The sequence below is a fragment of the Zootoca vivipara genome, chromosome 4 (genome assembly GCF_963506605.1).
Source record: "Zootoca vivipara chromosome 4, rZooViv1.1, whole genome shotgun sequence".
Classification (NCBI taxonomy): domain Eukaryota; kingdom Metazoa; phylum Chordata; class Lepidosauria; order Squamata; family Lacertidae; genus Zootoca; species Zootoca vivipara.
The window spans coordinates 70041235-70060072 of record NC_083279.1 but is presented as its reverse complement, the minus strand read 5'-3'; the positions used below and the strand labels follow the sequence as shown (position 1 = coordinate 70060072).

Genomic DNA, 18838 nt, shown 5'->3' with positions numbered 1-18838 from the left:
ACCTCATTCTATTCATTGAAGGCAGCGTTGGCTATTTGCCTGCGACCCTCTCATCAGCCCCCGCCAGCATAGCCAAGGGTCCGAGGTGAAGGGAAGTGTAGTCCAACAACATCTGGAGTGCCTTTTCCTGCAGGCTTCTTCATTTCAGCGATCTAAACCTGATTGCCTGCTAACTGGTGTGATCAAACGGCTACGGTAACTTTGCGGGAAGCCTTTGGTGCTGCGTGTTTGGTTTCCATTTCTCCTCCTCCTCCGGATAATAGCCTAATTTTCCAGTGCCTTTAGTGTGCCTACCGTTGGGAAGATTTGAAGACCTAATAATAAAACCTAAACCGAATATAGCGACGGGACAGCTGTGGTTGCCACCTTTTCAGAGGCCGTCTGCCTCTTGTGGCTTGCAGATTAAGCTGAAGCTCAGCAAGAGCATCTTTTTCCCAGCATGAAATAAATAAATAAAAATGTCCAGTAGGATCTTAGAGACCAACTAAGTTTGTTCTGAGTATAAGCTTTCATGTGCATGCACACTTCTTCAGGTACACTGAAGCATGGCCGGGACGAAAAACTTTTTGTTTTTCTATACATATGTGTGTGTGTGTATGAATTTATTTCTATACGTATATGTACCCGCCTCCTTTATGCGCCACTGCTCTTGCAAGCAACCTTAATATTCTCTCTTAATCCACTCCTATGATGCTTTATGGTGCTGGAGGAGACTCTTGAGAGTCCCATGGACTGCAAGATCAAACCTCTCAATTCTGAAGGAAATCAGCCCTGAGTGCTCACTGGAAGGACAGATCGTGAAGCTGAGGCTCCAATACTTTGGCCACCTCATGAGAAGAGAAGACTCCCTGGAAAAGACCCTGATGTTGGGAAAGATGGAGGGCACAAGGAGAAGGGGACGACAGAGGACGAGATGGCTGGACAGTGTTGTTGAAGCTACGAACATGAATTTGACCAAACTGCGGGAGGCAGTGGAAGACAGGAGTGCCTGGCATGCTCTGGTCCATGGGGTCACGAAGAGTCGGACACGACTAAACGACTAAACAACAATGATGCTTTAGCAGAGAGCACTACATTTAGCAGAGAGAACTACATTTCCCAGCAACCCTTCGCTCCTACGGAGCATGCGCTGTACTCCAAGCCCGCCCTCCTCGGAGAATGTGCATTTGCTGGGACACGGAGGATCTTTCGTGGTTATGCAGCTGGCGAAAGGCGTCATGGCCAGTGAGTGACTGACTTTCCTACCGGGGGGACCCTTGGGCTTCGTTAGGGGCTCTTAATTTCCGGTGCAAAATGCTAGTGGGCGAGGAGGGGGAGTTTGCTAGGAAAAGAAGGTTTCTCTTTCCTGCCGCTTTGCACTGATCTAGCTTGTGCACGTCTCTGTTCAGAAGGAAGCGTGCATTCGGAACATAGCTGCCAAGTTTTCCCTTTTCTCGCGAGGAAGCCTATTCAGCATAAGGGAAAATCCCTGTAAAAAAGGGATAACTTGGCAGCTATGATTCGGAACTGCACCCTGAGATGCTCATTCTATCCATAGCCTAATCGCTGCTATTTTCTAGTGAAATCTTTGTAGCGGTTTTTTTGGTAGGAGACCGCTCCGCCTCCCCCCCTCCCCCGTGTAGATGTTACACGTGGTGTTTCGGGGCGATTTTCAGCGTGGTTGGAATAAAAGTGCGTGAAATCCTATGCCAGACTACTGCGAAGTAAGTCTCAGTGGGGCAATGGGATTGCAAGCCCAAGTCTGTCATCTCCCTTAAGTGGATTCTTCTCCGAGGCTGATTTCACTCCCGGCCCCCGTGAAATACTTGCTCTCCTTTCTGCAGGAATGAGGAGGGAATACACATTTTTAATATTTAGCCATGCCAGTGAAGAAATTCCATTCTATACCAGTGGACCTGTGGTTTGAAACCAGAACAGGGTTTCAAGTGGTTCTGGTGTGCCCTGGGATGGTTGTCCTAAAACGAATGGCAACGATAAAGGTCACACTTTACAGTTTCATCCTTTATATTTCTGTCTACTAGTAAGCCTGAGTTTATTGAGATTTCCCCAGTTTAGGGGTCCATAGCCTCACTTTGCCATCCTTAACACTGCTAGGGAATAAGCCCACACAGTTAGACATGTCTTCTCCATAAATATGCAGAGGATTGTGCTGTTAGAAAGCTCCCTAGGCGTCTGCGAAGTTTGTGCTACACATGCTTACCCCACAAAATATTTAAAATTAAATTGACCTTTGTTACCGCTTCCCTTTCCCCTTTGACTAGAGGGAGGCAAACATTTCTGCTACTGTGCAAGTTTTGTTGGCAATTTTCCAGGAAGTTTAAAGGACTCTGTTTTGGAGTTTCTTTGACTACTGGTAGATTTGGAGAGCTCTGTGGCTGTGCAGGAATAAAAGGCTGCACTCTAACTTGTCCACATGAGAGACATCATTATTCATGTATTACCTAACCTCCATCTTAAGGTCACAACAGTTTGAAATGTAGCACTACAAACAGTTTAAAACAGGCATCCCCAAACTGCGGCCCTCCAGATGTTTTGGCCTACAACTTCCATGATCCCTAGCTAACAGGACCGGTGGTCGGGGAAGATGGGAATTGTAGTCCAAAACATCTGGAGAGCCGAAGTTTGGGGGTGCCTGGTTTAAAACAAATGTTGTTGGCATCTGTCTTGAGAGACAATGGAAGAGTGCCATCGGGGGTAAAGTCAAACCGTTGGAGAGGGCAACTCCAGTAGCAACTTGCTTGGCCCCTACCAACATCAGCCCTGCCTACAGGATGGTTTACCTGCATTTTTTATTCATCTCAACTCCACACCTCCCCACCCCCGGCAAGCATCACATCCTTGTCAAAATTTCTGTCATAATCCATAAATTATTCTAGCAGGTTGTCTGTGCATCATTTGAAGCACTACAGGTACAATAATAGTTTTGGGGTTTTTTAAATGATAAATTTAGGAGTATTTTCTGGGGTCTTTCCCACTAGTTCATTATCTGCCTTCTTGCTTGTTAGATTTTCGTATCGCGCTCATCCAGCTCCACGTGTCTGCTGCCAAGACTGAGAACCTGAACCGAGCCTGTGGTCTTGTGAGGTCTGCAGCGCAACAAGGAGCAAAACTTGTGGTTCTGCCAGTGAGTACTTTCCCTGTTTCCTACAAAACCTCCAAACTTGTTTACTGTTTGTTCACAGAGTTTCAGTCTTCCTCCCTGATAATGCGAGTTTCCTTCAGTAGGGTTTGAAATAACGGTATTAGAGCGGTGTAAGTTGTTCTTAGTTCTGTACGTTTTGGATATGGCAACTAAAACTGCATTTCTGGGTTTTGTTTAGGTTATTTACAGCCTGCCTTCAACATATTTCCCAAGATGGCAAAATATAAAATACTGTATCTGAAATGCCAAATACAAAATTAAAAACCATTTCTAAAATGTGGAACAGTAGCCTGTAATTCCACAGAGGAGAGAAAAGTGATTTTGAATTGAGCAATAAAATAATTGTAATAGATCTATAGATGGTGCTGAAGAGACATCAGCAAAGACACTAGCTGAGCCATTTATTTATTTATTAGGTTTATATCTCACCTTTGTTTTGTTTTATTCTTCCATGTTTTGCTTTACTACCTTTGACACACAAGTGATTACACTAAATGCTTTTTTGAAAACACAACATTTTCTGGCTTTGTGCAGCAGCAATCTTAATTGAGCCAATGGTTCCTTTCCTGTTGGGTTGATCCTCTTTGCCCACTGAGTTCTCTTGCCTGAGTTGGTCATTAGCCTTCTGAGTTGGTCATTAACCTTCTGAGTTGGTCATTAACCTTCTGCTGCCTTGTATGCAGCTCCAAAAGTGCAAAGTTCTTGATAAACCAGCCAGAATGTTTAAAGTGTAGGATGTTTCCCCTCTTGGAAATATCAGAATGGATATTCTGATGTCATATAAATATTCCCTTATTAGCTATAAACAATGGATGCTGCCTTTGCTGTTCTTCAGTGATGACGTATACATACTTGTGAAATTAGCATGTTTGAATGTGCCAAGCATTTCATGAATCTTGAAGAACATGGACTATCTGTGTTCACCAATTTCTCCCTTTGCGTAGCAGCTTTAAATAGCCTTTATTCCACAGAGTAATTGGCTCCTCAGTGAGCCAGGAAGCAAAGTGGGGAGGTAAAGAAACTTGATTAACTTGGGCCTAGATACACCAGATTATGGAGGTAGCTATGAGCGTATCTGCCTGGTGAAAGCGAAGGCAACTCTTGTTTCAGATTTAATCCAAATAATGTTGCTTCTTGTTACCCAAATCTCAAGGCTAGACTTCTATACAGTGGTACCTCTGGTTACGAACTTAATTCGTTCCGGAGGTCTGTTCTTAACCTGAAACAGTTCTTAACCTGAGGTACCATTTTAGCTAATGTGGTCTTCCGCTGCCACTTGCGTGCAATTTCCGTTCTCATCTTGGGGCAAAGTTCTTAATCCAAGGTACTACTTCCAGGTTAGTGGAGTCTGTAACCCGAAGTGTTTGTAACCCGAGGTACCACTGTAATGCATCCTTCTGATTTCTGTGAGGAAGTAGACCGTGGACCAGGTTCTGTGGTGAATCTGCCATTGTTATTGCCATGGCTTTTGTTGGGGCCTACAGTGCACCGACTTCTTGTTCACTCCCAGACCCAGCACAGGCTCTCTTTACTAACTTCCAGTAGTGTCGAGGCAAATTCAGAAGTGCATGGTCCCTTCATGATAGTCACAGCCATACCCCCTTCTAAGATTATACATTATAATCTTATAAGACTATTCAATAATGTTATGCTTATACAACAATTATAATTAGGACCACTACACCTCTGCCTGCTTCTGTGGCCTTGCCATAACATATATCTTAGTTATTATATCCTGGCCTGTGATCTTTGTCTCCACTCCTACCAACATCCAAAGGTCTTCTGCTCATGCAAGACTCCACCATTTCTCCTTTGCTTCCCTGCATTCTTGAAACTACCTGCCAGAACACCTGTCTGATAGCACCTCTCTTGCTTTACTTCAAATCCTTGTTTAGCCCACCTTTTCCATGAAGCCTTTGACACTGCCATTGCTCAACCCCCACCCATCTCCCAAACCCTCCTGTATCTTGACTCATCATGAAGCCTAAGCATTTCCCAAAGGAGCTGCCTGATGTAAGCAAGTCAGATGCAAGAGGGCTGCACCTCACGTTTAAAGATACGTTGTGTGTGCTTGCGTAGAAAGTAAGAGCCATATTTTATTCTGTAAACAATTCCAGTTTTGGAAGTTCATCCATGTTTTGGCTTTGTCAAGAAGAAGAAGTTTGTAGAGCTCTTTTGCGGCCAGCCACATTTGTATAGATTACTTCAAAAATCTTCTCAGACTTTAAGAGGGCCGTCAGAGGCATATCTACTCAGCCGTAGGCCCCACTCAGTTCAGTGGGACTTGCTCTCAGGTAAGTGTGCGTAGGGCTTGCATCCTGAATATGCTACACAGATGGCTGTTTCATTTTGCTTTCAATTTTAGGAATGCTTCAATTCTCCCTATGGCACAAAATATTTTCGAGACTATGCGGAGAAAATTCCTGGCGAGTCTACACAGAAGCTCTCGGAAATTGCAAAGGAGTGTGGCGTTTATCTGATTGGAGGTAAACTGCCATATTGGCGTATTGGTGATTGTGATGAGTGTTAAAGTTTTGCCTATTCCTAAATACAGATGTAAGATTAGAACTAGCATTGTGTTTCAATATCTGCCTAAGTCATAACAGTTTTCTTCTCTTTAATGAAAGGATCTATTCCAGAAGAGGATGCTGGGAAGCTGTATAACACATGCACTGGCTTTGGTCCAGATGGTGCTATGATAACCAAGTACCGAAAGGTAAAATATGATATCTATGGCCATGTTTGGATGTAAAGGAAATCCACTATTATTTGTATAATGTGTACATTATGGTTAAAACAAAACATGCTTTGTATCCACATCCTACCTGTAGGTTTCTGATTCAGCTATGATAATAATAATAATAATAATTTATTATTTATACCCCGCCCATCTGGCCGGGTTCCCCCAGCCACTCTGGGCGGCTTCCAAAAAAAACAGAAATTCTAAAATACAGAAATCCATCAAACATTAAAAGCTTCCCTAAACAGGGCTGCCTTGAGATGCCTTCTAAAGGTCTGGTAATTGTTCTCTTTGACCTCTAGTGGGAGGGCATTCCACAGGGTGGGTGCCACTACCGAGAAGGCCCTCTGCCTGGTTCCCTGTAACTTGGCTTCTCGTAATGAGGGAACCGCCAGAAGGCCCTCGGAGCTGGACCTCAGTGTCCGGGCAGAACGATGGGGGTGGAGACGCTCCTTCAGGTATACCGGACCGAGGCCGTTTAGGGCTTTAAAGGTCAACACCAACACTTTGAATTGTGCTCGGAAACGTACTGGGAGCCAATGTAGGTCTTTTAGGACCGGTGTTATGTGATCTCGGCGGCCGCTCCCAGTCACCAGTCTAGCTGCCGCATTCTGGATTAGTTGTAGTTTCCGGGTCACCTTCAAAGGTAGCCCCACGTAGAGCGCATTGCAGTAGTCCAAGCGAGAGATAACTAGAGCATGCACCACTCTGGAGAGACAGTCAGTGGGCAGGTAGGGACTCAGCCTGCGTACCAGATGGAGCTGATAAACAGCTGCCCTGGACACGGAGTTGACCTGTGCCTCCATGGACAGCTGTGAGTCTAAAATGACTCCCAGGCTGCGCACCTGGTCTTTCAGGGGCACAGTTACCCCATTCAGGACCAGGGAGTCCTCCACACCCGCCCGCCTCCTGTCCCCCACAAACAGTACTTCTGTCTTGTCAGGATTCAATCTCAATCTGTTAGCCGCCATCCATCCTCCAACCGCCTCCAAGCACTCACACAGGACCTTCACCGCCTTCACTGGTTCTGATTTAAGAGAGGGGTAGAGCTGGGTATCATCAGCATACTGATGGACACCCAGCCCAAACCCCCTGATGATCTCTCCCAGCGGCTGCATATAGATGTTAAAAAGCATGGGGGAGAGGACAGAACCCTGAGGCACCCCACAAGTGAGCGCCCAGGGGTCTGAACACTCATCCCCCACCACCACTTTCTGAACACGGCCCAGGAGGAAGGAGCGGAACCACTGCATGACAGTGCCCCCAGCTCCCAAGCCCTCTAGACGGTCCAGAAGGATGTTATGGTCGATGGTGTCAAAAGCCGCTGAGAGATCCAGCAGAACAAGGAAACAGCTCTTACCTTTGTCCCTAGCCCGCCGGAGATCATCGACCAGTGCGACCAAGGCAGTTTCAGTCCCATGATGAGGCCTGAATCCTGACTGGAAGGGATCCAAATGGTCCGCTTCTTCCAGGCGTGCCTGGAGTTGTTCCGCAACCACTCGCTCAATCACCTTGCCCAAGAATGGAAGATTTGAGACTGGGCGATAGTTGGCCGTATTGGCCGGATCTAAAGATGGTTTTTTAAGAAGCGGTTTAATAACCGCCTCTTTCAGCGGGTCTGGGAAGGCTCCCTCATGGAGAGAAGCATTTACCAACCCGCGAAGCCCATCGCCCAGCCCTTCCTGGCTAGCTTTTATAAGCCAGGATGGGCAAGGATCAAGGAGACAGGTGGTTGGTTTCATTCGTCTAAGCAGCCTGTCCACATCCTCGGAGGTAACAGATTGAAATTGATCCCACAAAACTTGACTAGACAGGACTCTAGCACTCCCCCGCCCCGGCCCTGCTCCCACGGTGGAGTCTACCTCTTCCCGAATCTGAGCGACTTTATCTGCAAAAAACTTTGCAAAATCATTGCAGGAGATCATGTGGCCCGTACTGGGCCCGGATGGAGCAGGTGGTTCCGCTAAATTGCGAACCACCTGGAAGAGTCTCCTGCTGCTGTTTTCTGCAGATGCGATGGAGACGGTGAAGAAGGTCCTCTTCGCCGTCGCCATTGCCACTTGGTAGGCTCGAAGTTGAGCTCTAGCCCGTGTCCGGTCTGATTCAAAATGAGTTTTCCGCCACCGGCGCTCTAGCCGTCTCAACGACTGTTTCATTGCCCTCAGCGCCGGGGAAAACCACGGGGCTGTCCGGGCTCCATGCAATCTGAGAGGGCGCTTCGGAGCCAGACAGTCAATAGCGCTGGTTAACTCCGCATTCCAGCGGGCCACCAGGGAATCAGCTGAAAGGCCATCGACATGGGATAAAACATCCCCTACCACTCTTTGGAAGCCAATTGGATCCATTAAGTAGCGGGGGCGGACCATCCGAATCGGTCCCACCTCCCTGCAGAGGGAAAGGGTTGCGGAGAAGTCCAGTTGCACCAGAAAGTGATCTGACCATGGCACTTCTTTTGTTTCGCTTTTACTTAATGTCAGATCACCAACATCCATAGAGGTAAACACCAAGTCCAAGGCATGTCCGCGGCTATGAGTTGGGCCAGACTTATTCAGGGACAGCCCCATGGTGGCCATGCTTTCCACGAAGTCCCGAGCGGCTCCTTGTAAGGTCGTGTCGGCATGGATGTTAAAATCCCCTAAGACAACCAAGCTAGGTGTCTCCAGGAGCACATCCGACACGACCTGAAGCAGCTCGGGCAGGGAATCCTTGGTGCAGCGGGGAGGTCGGTACACCAAAAGGAATCCTGTACTGCCTCTATTGCCCAACTTCCAGAACATGCACTCAGAGAACTGGGTCTTCCCAATAGGACGCCTGGTGCAAACTAATGACTTCCTAAAAATCACTGCAACCCCCCCTCCCCGCCCAGATGGCCTGGGTTGCTGTGCATAAGAGAAACCTGGTGGGCAAGCAGCGCCAAGAACGGGCCCATCGGCTTCCTCCAACCAGGTCTCTGTCACACATGCCAGGTCAAATCCTCCATCCACAATCAGGTCGTGAATGGCGGTGGTCTTATTCATCATCGACCTGGCATTGCACAGCAGCACCTTCAGGTCATGTGGGTATCCCTTGCCTATTCCAATATCCGTCCGGTCAGGACCAGACCTGGAGGCAGGGATAGTCCTCAGACAACGACTAAGTCTGCCTCCTCGGTAATGACATGGTCTGGTCTTAGCGTAACTCCTCCTCCTACCCGTGACCACTGAGATCGGTTGTTCCAGTGCACACACCCCTGTGGAATCTGCCCCAGCCATTTTGCTTGCTGGGACCCCCTCCCGGGCAGCCCTGACCCCTCCCCTTAAAAACAAAATAAAACCTCTGTAAAAAACAGCAAGAACTCAACAAAAGAAGAACACAAAAAGACAATAAAACAATAAAACCAAAAACAATAAAAATTACAAATACACTAAAATTTAACAGATTCCCACACCCAACTAAAAATCCCTCCCACCTACCACCCCAAACACAATAAAACAATAAAACCAAAAACAATAAAAATTACAAATACACTAAAATTTAACAGATTCCCACACCCAACTAAAAATCCCTCCCACCTACCACCCCAAAGAAGATAAAAACATTAAAAATTCTTTAAAAAGCATTTTAAAAAGGACTCTGTGCTGTTTCAAGTTCCCCTGGGCAGCACCAGCAGCAGAGCGGCGGCAGCAGTCCTTTATGAGGCCTTCCAGGCCCCGCCCTAGACCAGGTGGAAGGAGGCAGGGACAGGGCCTGTGGGCACTCACAGCAGGAGAGAGTCCTGGGCAGCACCAGCAGCAGAGCAGCGGCAGCAGTCCTTTATGAGGCCTTCCAGGCCCCGCCCTAAACCAGGTGGAGAGAGGTAGGGACAGGGCCTGTGGGCACTCACAGCAGGAGAGAGTCCTGGGCAGCACCAGCAGCAGAGCAGCGGCAGCAGTCCTTTATGAGGCCTTCCAGGCCCCGCCCTAAACCAGGTGGAAGGAGGCAGGGACAGGGCCTGTGGGCACTCACAGCAGGAGAGAGTCCTGGGCAGCACCAGCAGCAGAGCAGCGGCAGCAGTCCTTTATGAGGCCTTCCAGGCCCCGCCCTAGACCAGGTGGAAGGAGGCAGGGACAGGGCCTGTGGGCACTCACAGCAGGAGAGAGTCCTGGGCAGCACCAGCAGCAGAGCAGCGGCAGCAGTCCTTTATGAGGCCTTCCAGGCCCCGCCCTAAACCAGGTGGAGAGAGGTAGGGACAGGGCCTGTGGGCACTCACAGCAGGAGAGAGTCCTGGGCAGCACCAGCAGCAGAGCAGCGGCAGCAGTCCTTTATGAGGCCTTCCAGGCCCCGCCCTAGACCAGGTGGAGAGAGGTAGGGACAGGGCCTGTGGGCACTCACAGCAGGAGAGAGTCCTGGGCAGCACCAGCAGCAGAGCAGCGGCAGCAGTCCTTTATGAGGCCTTCCAGGCCCCGCCCTAAACCAGGTGGAGAGAGGTAGGGACAGGGCCTGTGGGCACTCACAGCAGGAGAGAGTCCTGGGCAGCACCAGCAGCAGAGCAGCGGCAGCAGTCCTTTATGAGGCCTTCCAGGCCCCGCCCTAAACCAGGTGGAAGGAGGCAGGGACAGGGCCTGTGGGCACTCACAGCAGGAGAGAGTCCTGGGCAGCACCAGCAGCAGAGCAGCGGCAGCAGTCCTTTATGAGGCCTTCCAGGCCCCGCCCTAGACCAGGTGGAAGGAGGCAGGGACAGGGCCTGTGGGCACTCACAGCAGGAGAGAGTCCTGGGCAGCACCAGCAGCAGAGCAGCGGCAGCAGTCCTTTATGAGGCCTTCCAGGCCCCGCCCTAAACCAGGTGGAGAGAGGTAGGGACAGGGCCTGTGGGCACTCACAGCAGGAGAGAGTCCTGGGCAGCACCAGCAGCAGAGCAGCGGCAGCAGTCCTTTATGAGGCCTTCCAGGCCCCGCCCTAAACCAGGTGGAAGGAGGCAGGGACAGGGCCTGTGGGCACTCACAGCAGGAGAGAGTCCTGGGCAGCACCAGCAGCAGAGCAGCGGCAGCAGTCCTTTATGAGGCCTTCCAGGCCCCGCCCTAGACCAGGTGGAAGGAGGCAGGGACAGGGCCTGTGGGCACTCACAGCAGGAGAGAGTCCTGGGCAGCACCAGCAGCAGAGCAGCGGCAGCAGTCCTTTATGAGGCCTTCCAGGCCCCGCCCTAAACCAGGTGGAGAGAGGTAGGGACAGGGCCTGTGGGCACTCACAGCAGGAGAGAGTCCTGGGCAGCACTCATTTAAATATATATATATTGTGACTTGTTTGGTATAATTACAGTGGAACCTCGTTTATGAACACCTCTGTTTACGAATTTTCGGTTTACGAACGCCGCGGACCCATCTGGAACGGATTAATTCACTTTTCATTACTTTCAATGGGAAAGTTCGCTTCAGTTTATGAACAGACTTCCGGAACCAATTACTCCCATGCTTCGGGTTAAGTATGCTTCAGATTGAGTACTCCACGGACCCATCTGGAACGGATTAATCCACTTTCCATTACTTTCAATGGGAAAGTTCGCTTCAGTTTATGAATGCTTCAGTTTATGAACAGACTTCCGGAACCAATTGTGTTCATAAACCGAGGTACCACTGTATTTAAAATTCATCCAGCACCGGAGAGAAGCCTGTTGGCCATGTATTTAGAATACTTGGTGGCATTGAAGAATAGTTTGCTACATTTGCATCCTGAACTTTCTGCCAAGATTAGAATGGAGTCACAACAAAGGGACTTTGCCCAAGGCTTTCCAGTTTGCTCCATGGCAAATACCTGAAGTTTCCCATTCCCACATTTAGATCCAGGTTTCTTACATCTAAGTGCACATTTATTGCTGCACCACGCTGACATTCTCACCATAGTTCCATAAGTTGCAGTAGTTTATCTTTGGGCTAAACATTGCTATGGGCAGAAAAGCAAATCTGGATCCAGCCCAGTACAGGTGTCTTCCCCACTTGCATGCATTCAGTACGCATGTTCCAGCTGACACACATGTTGAAAATGGCACCCAAAGGAGTTGAGGGAACCCCACCCCCACTTGCGCTTGTCCTGGTGATGAACACAGCGGCCTGGAATGGAACCCCTGCGGAGGTGGGGATTCCCTTGTATATACTTCTCAAATGAAGGTGTTCTTCTGGAAAACTGAAGTTATTTAGAGGATACATGCAGAGCATAGAATTGCCTGTTGTGATATAACTACAGTGGTACCTCTACTTATGAATAACTCTACTTACGAATGTTTCTACTTACGAATTGAGCTCCGTCCGCCATCTTGGATGCGGTTTAGATAGGATTTTTTCTACTTACGAATTTTTTCTCCCAATGCATTCCTATGGGATTTAACTTACATTTTTTTTTGACTTACGAATGTGCGTTCGGAACGCATTAAATTCGTAAGTAGAGGTACCACTGTATATATGAATAGATAAAGGGCATATAGAGAATGCACAATTAATGTGGAATAATTTGCAAGCAGCGCACCTTTTTTTATTTTGAAAACAGATTCATTTGTTTGACATTAATGTCCCTGGGAAAATCCGGTTTCAGGAATCAGAAACGCTGAGTCCCGGTGCCACATTATCTGTGATTGATACACGTAAGTAAAGCGTCTTCATTCTAGTGATTAGTAATTCACTTCAGGATGTATTGTGGCTCATGTGTGGTCAAGAAATGGCTGTGCCGTTAGCTTCTGTATGTAAACTGAGTGTCTTTTCATTGTGTATAGGATCTTCTTGGCCATATTTTTAATAAGGAAGTATTGTGTGTGTGTGTGTGTGAGAGAGAGAGAGAGAGAGAGAGAGAGAGAACGAGAGAGGTAAGCATTTATAGACTGAGTTTTCTGCTTGGACTTCCCAAGGTAGTGACATATCTGGCATATTTTTAATGTTTTGGAACAGCTTATTGCAAGATAGGCCTTGGGATCTGTTACGACCTCCGCTTTGCTGAGCTTGCTCAAATCTATACACAGAAAGGTGAGGACATCCTGCTGAGTTGAATGAATTTGTGGTGGGGGAGAAGGGTGCATATGGGACCTCCCCATGGCTGGGACATGACGATTCCTTGTAAAACACCCAATTTCATACCCTAAAGTTCCATACACTAGCAAGGACAATGTGCTTGCATCCAAGCTACAATTTGGCATATTCATAATTGATGAATATGGGAATCTCCTTGTCCCAATAGACAAGCATTTATTTGCCTCATTAGGGAGGTTCCCCATTAAGGTGCAACAACTAAAAGTCATATAATGGACGCTGAACGAAGAGGACACCTTCTCATTGGTCTGTTAGTGGTTGCCCCTCTGATAAAAACTCATGTTTTCTCTCCACCTTCTGTCAATTTCCATGAGACACTCGGTACGGTACCTGTAGTTGCTACTCACTTTACTGCCAGCAGGGGGCTTGGTTGAGCGGTGTAGCTCTTCCAAAAGGCCCCAGCTGATTTGGGCACTGACTGGCCATAGCTGCTGAAAGGATCTCTGGACAGTGACTGCAATGATAAACTTCATACAGAGCGCATTTCCAACACAGCTGACATTTTATTAGGTATTCTACCCTGGCCTATCTTCTGGGCTTGGAGCAGGTTGCATTTTCTGAAACTTGTGGAATCGCCTTACCCTTTATATGCCCTCCTGGCCACTTCAATCTGCAGAACAATTACAGGTGCCACATTTGTAAGAAATCAGTCTTTTGGTGTGGCATCATCTACACTTTGGAACTCCCTGCCTATTGATATCAAGAAGGTATCTTTGCTCTGCTCTTTCCAGCGCTTGCTTAAAGACAAGCCCATCCAATCATGTGGACGATAGATGTGTTTTAATCAGTTTTTAGCTTATTGTTGATTTTAATTAGTTTTGGGTGCTTTTAAATACCTGGGTTTAACTGTCTTTTACTGATAAGGTCAATGCTTTGTTTTATTCCTTCTGTAAACAACTTGCAATGAAACCTCATTCGAGCGGTGTATACATTTTTATTACACACAAAAATATGTTAAACAGAATGTCCAATGGCGGTAGAGGAGAGCAAAGCATAACCAGAAGACTTGACCAAAGGAAGAGAAACGTCTCAAAAAAACCTAGTGGTGAGATTCCTGCTGCTTTTCCATGACTATGCCTTTCTCTCCCAATAGTATAAATGCAACTCAGCCACCATCTCCTTCCTTTTGAACCAGGTTGCCAGCTCTTGGTGTATCCAGGGGCTTTTAACTTGACAACAGGGCCAGCCCACTGGGAACTGCTCCAAAGAGGACGGTGAGATCCAGCAAATTATCCCTTCTCCCAAGTGCATGTACAAAAAATAGTTTAATAGTGACACTCATTACGTTGCCGAAGGTGCTGTTCATTTTAAATAGGAAAGCAATTTAGAGATTCTCTCACTAAATTAAAAAAAATACAGTACTTGTTTACACTGAAGCAGATATATGGATGATGATATGTATTGCATACATAGCAAAATAGAACTTCAAGCTTGCTCCATTCCAGTCATCATCTGCATTTTCTCCATTGCACAAAGATTCATACTGAAGCCTTCTCTTCCTTTTCATGCAGAGCCGTCGATAACCAAGTCTATGTGGCAACAGCATCTCCTGCCAGGGATGAGAAGGCGTCTTACGTAGCCTGGGGACACAGCACTGTGGTAAATCCGTGGTAAGTAGGAAAATTGAGTGTACTCTGAGCATGCCTAGCATTCAATACCATCCCATGTCATGCTTTCTGACTCAGTTTCTAGTTTTATCAAAGTTTTTGAATTTGTGGCACGATACCAGACCAATTCATTCAGATAAAGCCTTGCTGAGAATCTGTTTTGTACTATAATATTTTAGTAAAACTTTGAAACAGCAAATGCTGGCAAGGCCAATAGGAAAGGATGTGTGAGAGAAACATTGAACGTGATACGTTTTCAAAAGTGCATTTGGAGCCTTGGATCCAAGGATTACCTTGAAAGCTTACTTCTTCAGAATTCTTTGCCCTACTTCTTTTCTTGTTCGCATCTAGTTTGGATGGGAATCAAACGGCTGAGTCAGGAACTTCCATTTCCTATCAGCCTGTCCTTCTGGAACTCTTTCCCATTCCACCATTGGGCTTGGAGGGTTGAAGAAGTAAATGGAGGTTGAAGGCCTTGGTTTAGGAAGTCTGTGGCTCTTAAGGGGTGCATGTAATGTGTTTATTTTAAATAAAATACAAAACAAGCAATATTTTTTTAAGTTTTAAAATATTTTCTTTAACCTATAACAAGGTAAAGACCTATTGACCGTTTCCTCCCAGCTCCCAGAGAGCTTCTGTAATGGCTATAGTGTCATTGCTGTGTTTTCTTTTTCAGGGGGGAGGTAATAGCCAAAGCTGGCACTGAGGAAACTATTATCTATGCAGATATAGGTGAGTCCGCAGTAGTGTTTTTTGTCCTCCCATGGCATGGGCTTCTTCTGTAGCATTAAACCGGGACAGAGTGACACAGTTCAGGTCCTTGACTATAAAATAGGAATAAACAACCACCCCCACAAGGATATTTATGAGTGAGAGCGCAAAGCAGGCTCAATAACTTTGCATGTCTTTCATGCAATGGTAAATTAAAATTAACCATTGGATCTGCCAAGCTAAGATTTGACTGACTTTGCATGTGAAAATTAAGGATTTAACCTTTATCTTGTTTTCTGGGATAAAAACTTACCCAGGCACACTTTTCATTGTGCAGTTTACTTATAAGTAGACATATATGGCAGTCCTTCTAATCTAGGACATTGTCACCTCACATCTCCAAATTTCAGCCAGTTGCCACTTACCAGGCGCCACTGTGGTATAGTGGTTAAGAGCGGTGGATTCGTAATCTGGGAAACCGGGTTCATGTCTCTGCTCCTCCACATACAGCTGCTGGGTGACCTTGGGCTAGTCACACTTGAAGTCTCTCAGCCTCACTCACCTCAGAGTGTTTGTTGTGGGGGAGGAAGGGAAAGGAGATTGTTAGCTGCTTTGTGACTCCTTAGGGTAGTGATAAAGCGGGATATCAAATCCAAACTCCTCCTCCTCCTCTTCTTCTTCTTCTTCCTGTTTTCCTTCTGAAAGCAAAAAGAAACAAGAAACCACCCAGGGAATAACACACTTAAGAAATGCACACTGAATGTGACCATTGGGATACTAAAATACTCCATTTTTTCCATCAAAAAATGGTCAGAGAAAGGCCAGGAAATATGGGGGGCATAGGCTGTCAATAGGTTGGCACAAACCATAGAATCTAGTTTGGGGACCAAGGACATTGTCATGCAGGTTTATCTTTGGGGTGAGATATAGGTTAACCAGTTTTGAGTTGAAATACTGTTTTTTTTCTAGAGGGTATACAATATTTTCATAGTTTTACATTAAAAGGTAAAAAACATAGCTTAGTTAAGGAACAGAAATTGTGTTGTTTGCTCAATATGCAGGGGCAATTGTTTCCTGATTGGATAAATGCTAAATTATAATGGCTACAGGGCAGTGTGAGGAGCAGTGAAGAAGAATTGGTGGTAATATGGGCCTTTTTATTTCTGTTTACAGACCTAAAGAGGCTTGCAGAAGCTCGACAGCAAATCCCCATTCTTTCTCAGAAGCGGTCTGATCTTTATGCTGTAGAATCGAAATTTGCATGACGTATAGAGACTTGGACCAGTACAGAAAAGTCACCTTTCTTTTCCTAAATCTTTAGTCAAATGATGTAGAAAAAATGAAGTGTCTTTCGGATAAAAATCTAGGAAGGATAAGAAACCCAATTTTATAAATTAAAAATTCTGTATAAAATCTAGTGGTAAGCTTTGAATGAGGGGTTCATTTGAGTTTTTTATATTAGGGTACTTGCTTAAGCCACTTCACAATGCATTTAAATATATGTGTATCAGCATAGTACTGTCTCCACCCTCATTGTTCAACCTGGACACCGAGGTCCAGCTCCGAGGGTCTTCTGCTGGTTCTCGCACTGCGAAAAGTGGTTACAGGAACCAGGCTTCTCAGTAGTGGCACCTACCCTGTGGAATGCCCTCCCAGCAAATGTCAAGGTGATAAAGAATTGCACAGCTTTTAGAAGACATCTGAAGGCAGCCCTGTTCAGGGAAGTTTTTAATGTTTGATGTTGTATCGTGTTTTTACTATTCAGCTGGGAGCTGTCCATCCAGAGTGGCTGGGGAAACCCAGTCAGATGGGCGGGGTATTATTATTATGTTATTAGCAGCAGCACTTGGGACAATATATTTTGACCTTACAGTATTTTGCAAAAGCTGTACCATCATTCAGTGAAAAGGCTCTGAGCTGTCCTTCAATCTCTTCTCCAATCCCCCCCCCCCCCGTTAGCTGATTTCTGTTGTTTCATATCAAGGCAGGTTCAGCTCTATCCCACTTCAGTCCAAGGGCATTGCTCTCCCTATTTTATGTTAAAGGGGAAGTTACCTTGTTTAGGCTGCATTGTCCATCAGTTCAAAAAAGCTAACACTGCCACAAGTAACTAGTCGTGGAGCACTGAGTTGCTTCTTCCATGAGATGACAGGTTTATTTATGTACAACACTTGTTTGTTCATACAAATGTTAGGTTGGGGAACCTCAGGCCTGGAATCTAGAAGCAACCTTCCATGTCTTTCTCCCCAGGTCATGGCCTACTCCAGGCATCCCCAAACTGCGCCCCTTCAGATGTTTTGGCCTACAACTCCCATGATCCCTAGCTAACAGGACCAGTGGTCAGGGATGATGGGAATTGTAGTCCAAAACATCTGGAGGGCTGAAGTTTGGGGATGCCTGGCCTACTCCAATATTTTTGCCTGGCTGGAATGTGGCTTTGAATTGTGCAAATCCCCTAAATATGAGTTTGTAAGCACCTGTGGTTAACTACCAAAGCCACAAAGATTACATGCCTCTGCTGCATTTAACGTTTATTTTCTAGTGCTTCAGCAACAAAGAGACACTGACATACGCTGTGTTGTTTGCTTGGGGGTGTATTTATAGAACCAAAATCAATTACTGTATTAGAATAAGTCATCCTTGGGGCAGGGGGTGGGGGCTTTTCTTGGAGGGAGGGAGGGAGGGAGGGAGGGAGGGAGAGGTGCTGTAGTCAAGTCATAAAGCACATGTTTTGTAAACAGAAGGTCCTTAGTTAGTGTCAACAACTGAGCTAGATAGACCAGTAGGCCAATTTGAAATAAGACAGCTTCTTGTGAAGGTCTTCTTGACCCTTGTGGTTGTGATGACAGTCCAAAGCTGTCCTTGGAACCTTTGAAGGTGGGGGTGCAACTCAGTTAAAATACTGTATATTCCTGCGTATAAGACTACTTTTTAACCCAGGAAAATCTTCTCAAAAGTCGGGGGTCGTCTTATACGCCGGGTCGTATTTCTTATACAACAAGTATATCCCAAACTCTATATTTTAACTGGAAAAGTTGGGGGTCGTCTTATACACCCAGTCGTCTTATACGCCAGAATATACGGGTATATAAAAAATAACAAAATTATATATAAAAAATATAAAATTAAAACTTATTATGTGGATAACATTCCATTGCAAATCCTAATGTAATGAACTACATTGTCTCGTGTCTCTCAGTGAAGAATTGAATTAACATAGTTTTAGGCTGTTTTAACATATATACAGTGGTACCTCGGTTTATGAACACAATTGGTTCCGGAAGTCTGTTCATAAACTGAAGCGTTCATAAACTGAAGCGAACTTTCCCATTGTAAGTAATGGAAAGTGGATTAATCTGTTCCAGATGGTCCATGGAGTTCTTAAACTGAAGCGTTCATAAACTGAAGCGAACTTTCCCATTGAAAGTAATGGAAAGTGGATTAATCCGTTCCAGACGGGTCCACGGAGTACTCAACCTGAAGCGTACTTAACCCGAAGCATGGGTATAATTGGTTCCGGAAGTCTGTTCATAAACTGAAGCGTTCATAAACTGAAGCAAACTTTCCCATTGAAAGTAATGGAAAGTGAATTAATCCGTTCCAGATGGGT

The 18838-nt window shown here is 46.2% G+C and overlaps 1 protein-coding gene across 2 annotated transcripts; it reads left to right on the top strand.

Moving 5' to 3' along the window:
- The first annotated feature begins 1145 nt into the window (after positions 1-1145).
- NIT2 (nitrilase family member 2) lies at positions 1146-17897 on the top strand. 2 transcript variants are annotated; one of them, XM_035116189.2, is made up of 10 exons: positions 1146-1224; positions 3006-3124; positions 5508-5628; positions 5770-5858; positions 12378-12471; positions 12773-12847; positions 14046-14124; positions 14422-14520; positions 15194-15249; positions 16402-17896. In XM_035116189.2, the coding sequence occupies exons 1-10, from the start codon at positions 1197-1199 to the stop codon at positions 16491-16493; spliced, it is 852 nt and encodes a 283-aa protein (XP_034972080.1). In that variant the 5' UTR covers positions 1146-1196; the 3' UTR covers positions 16494-17896. The 2 variants fall into 2 exon arrangements, with proteins under 2 accessions (XP_034972080.1, XP_034972081.1); XM_035116190.2 differs by lacking the exon at positions 12773-12847 and having other exon boundaries at positions 16402-17897.
- The last annotated feature ends 941 nt before the right edge of the window (positions 17898-18838 follow it).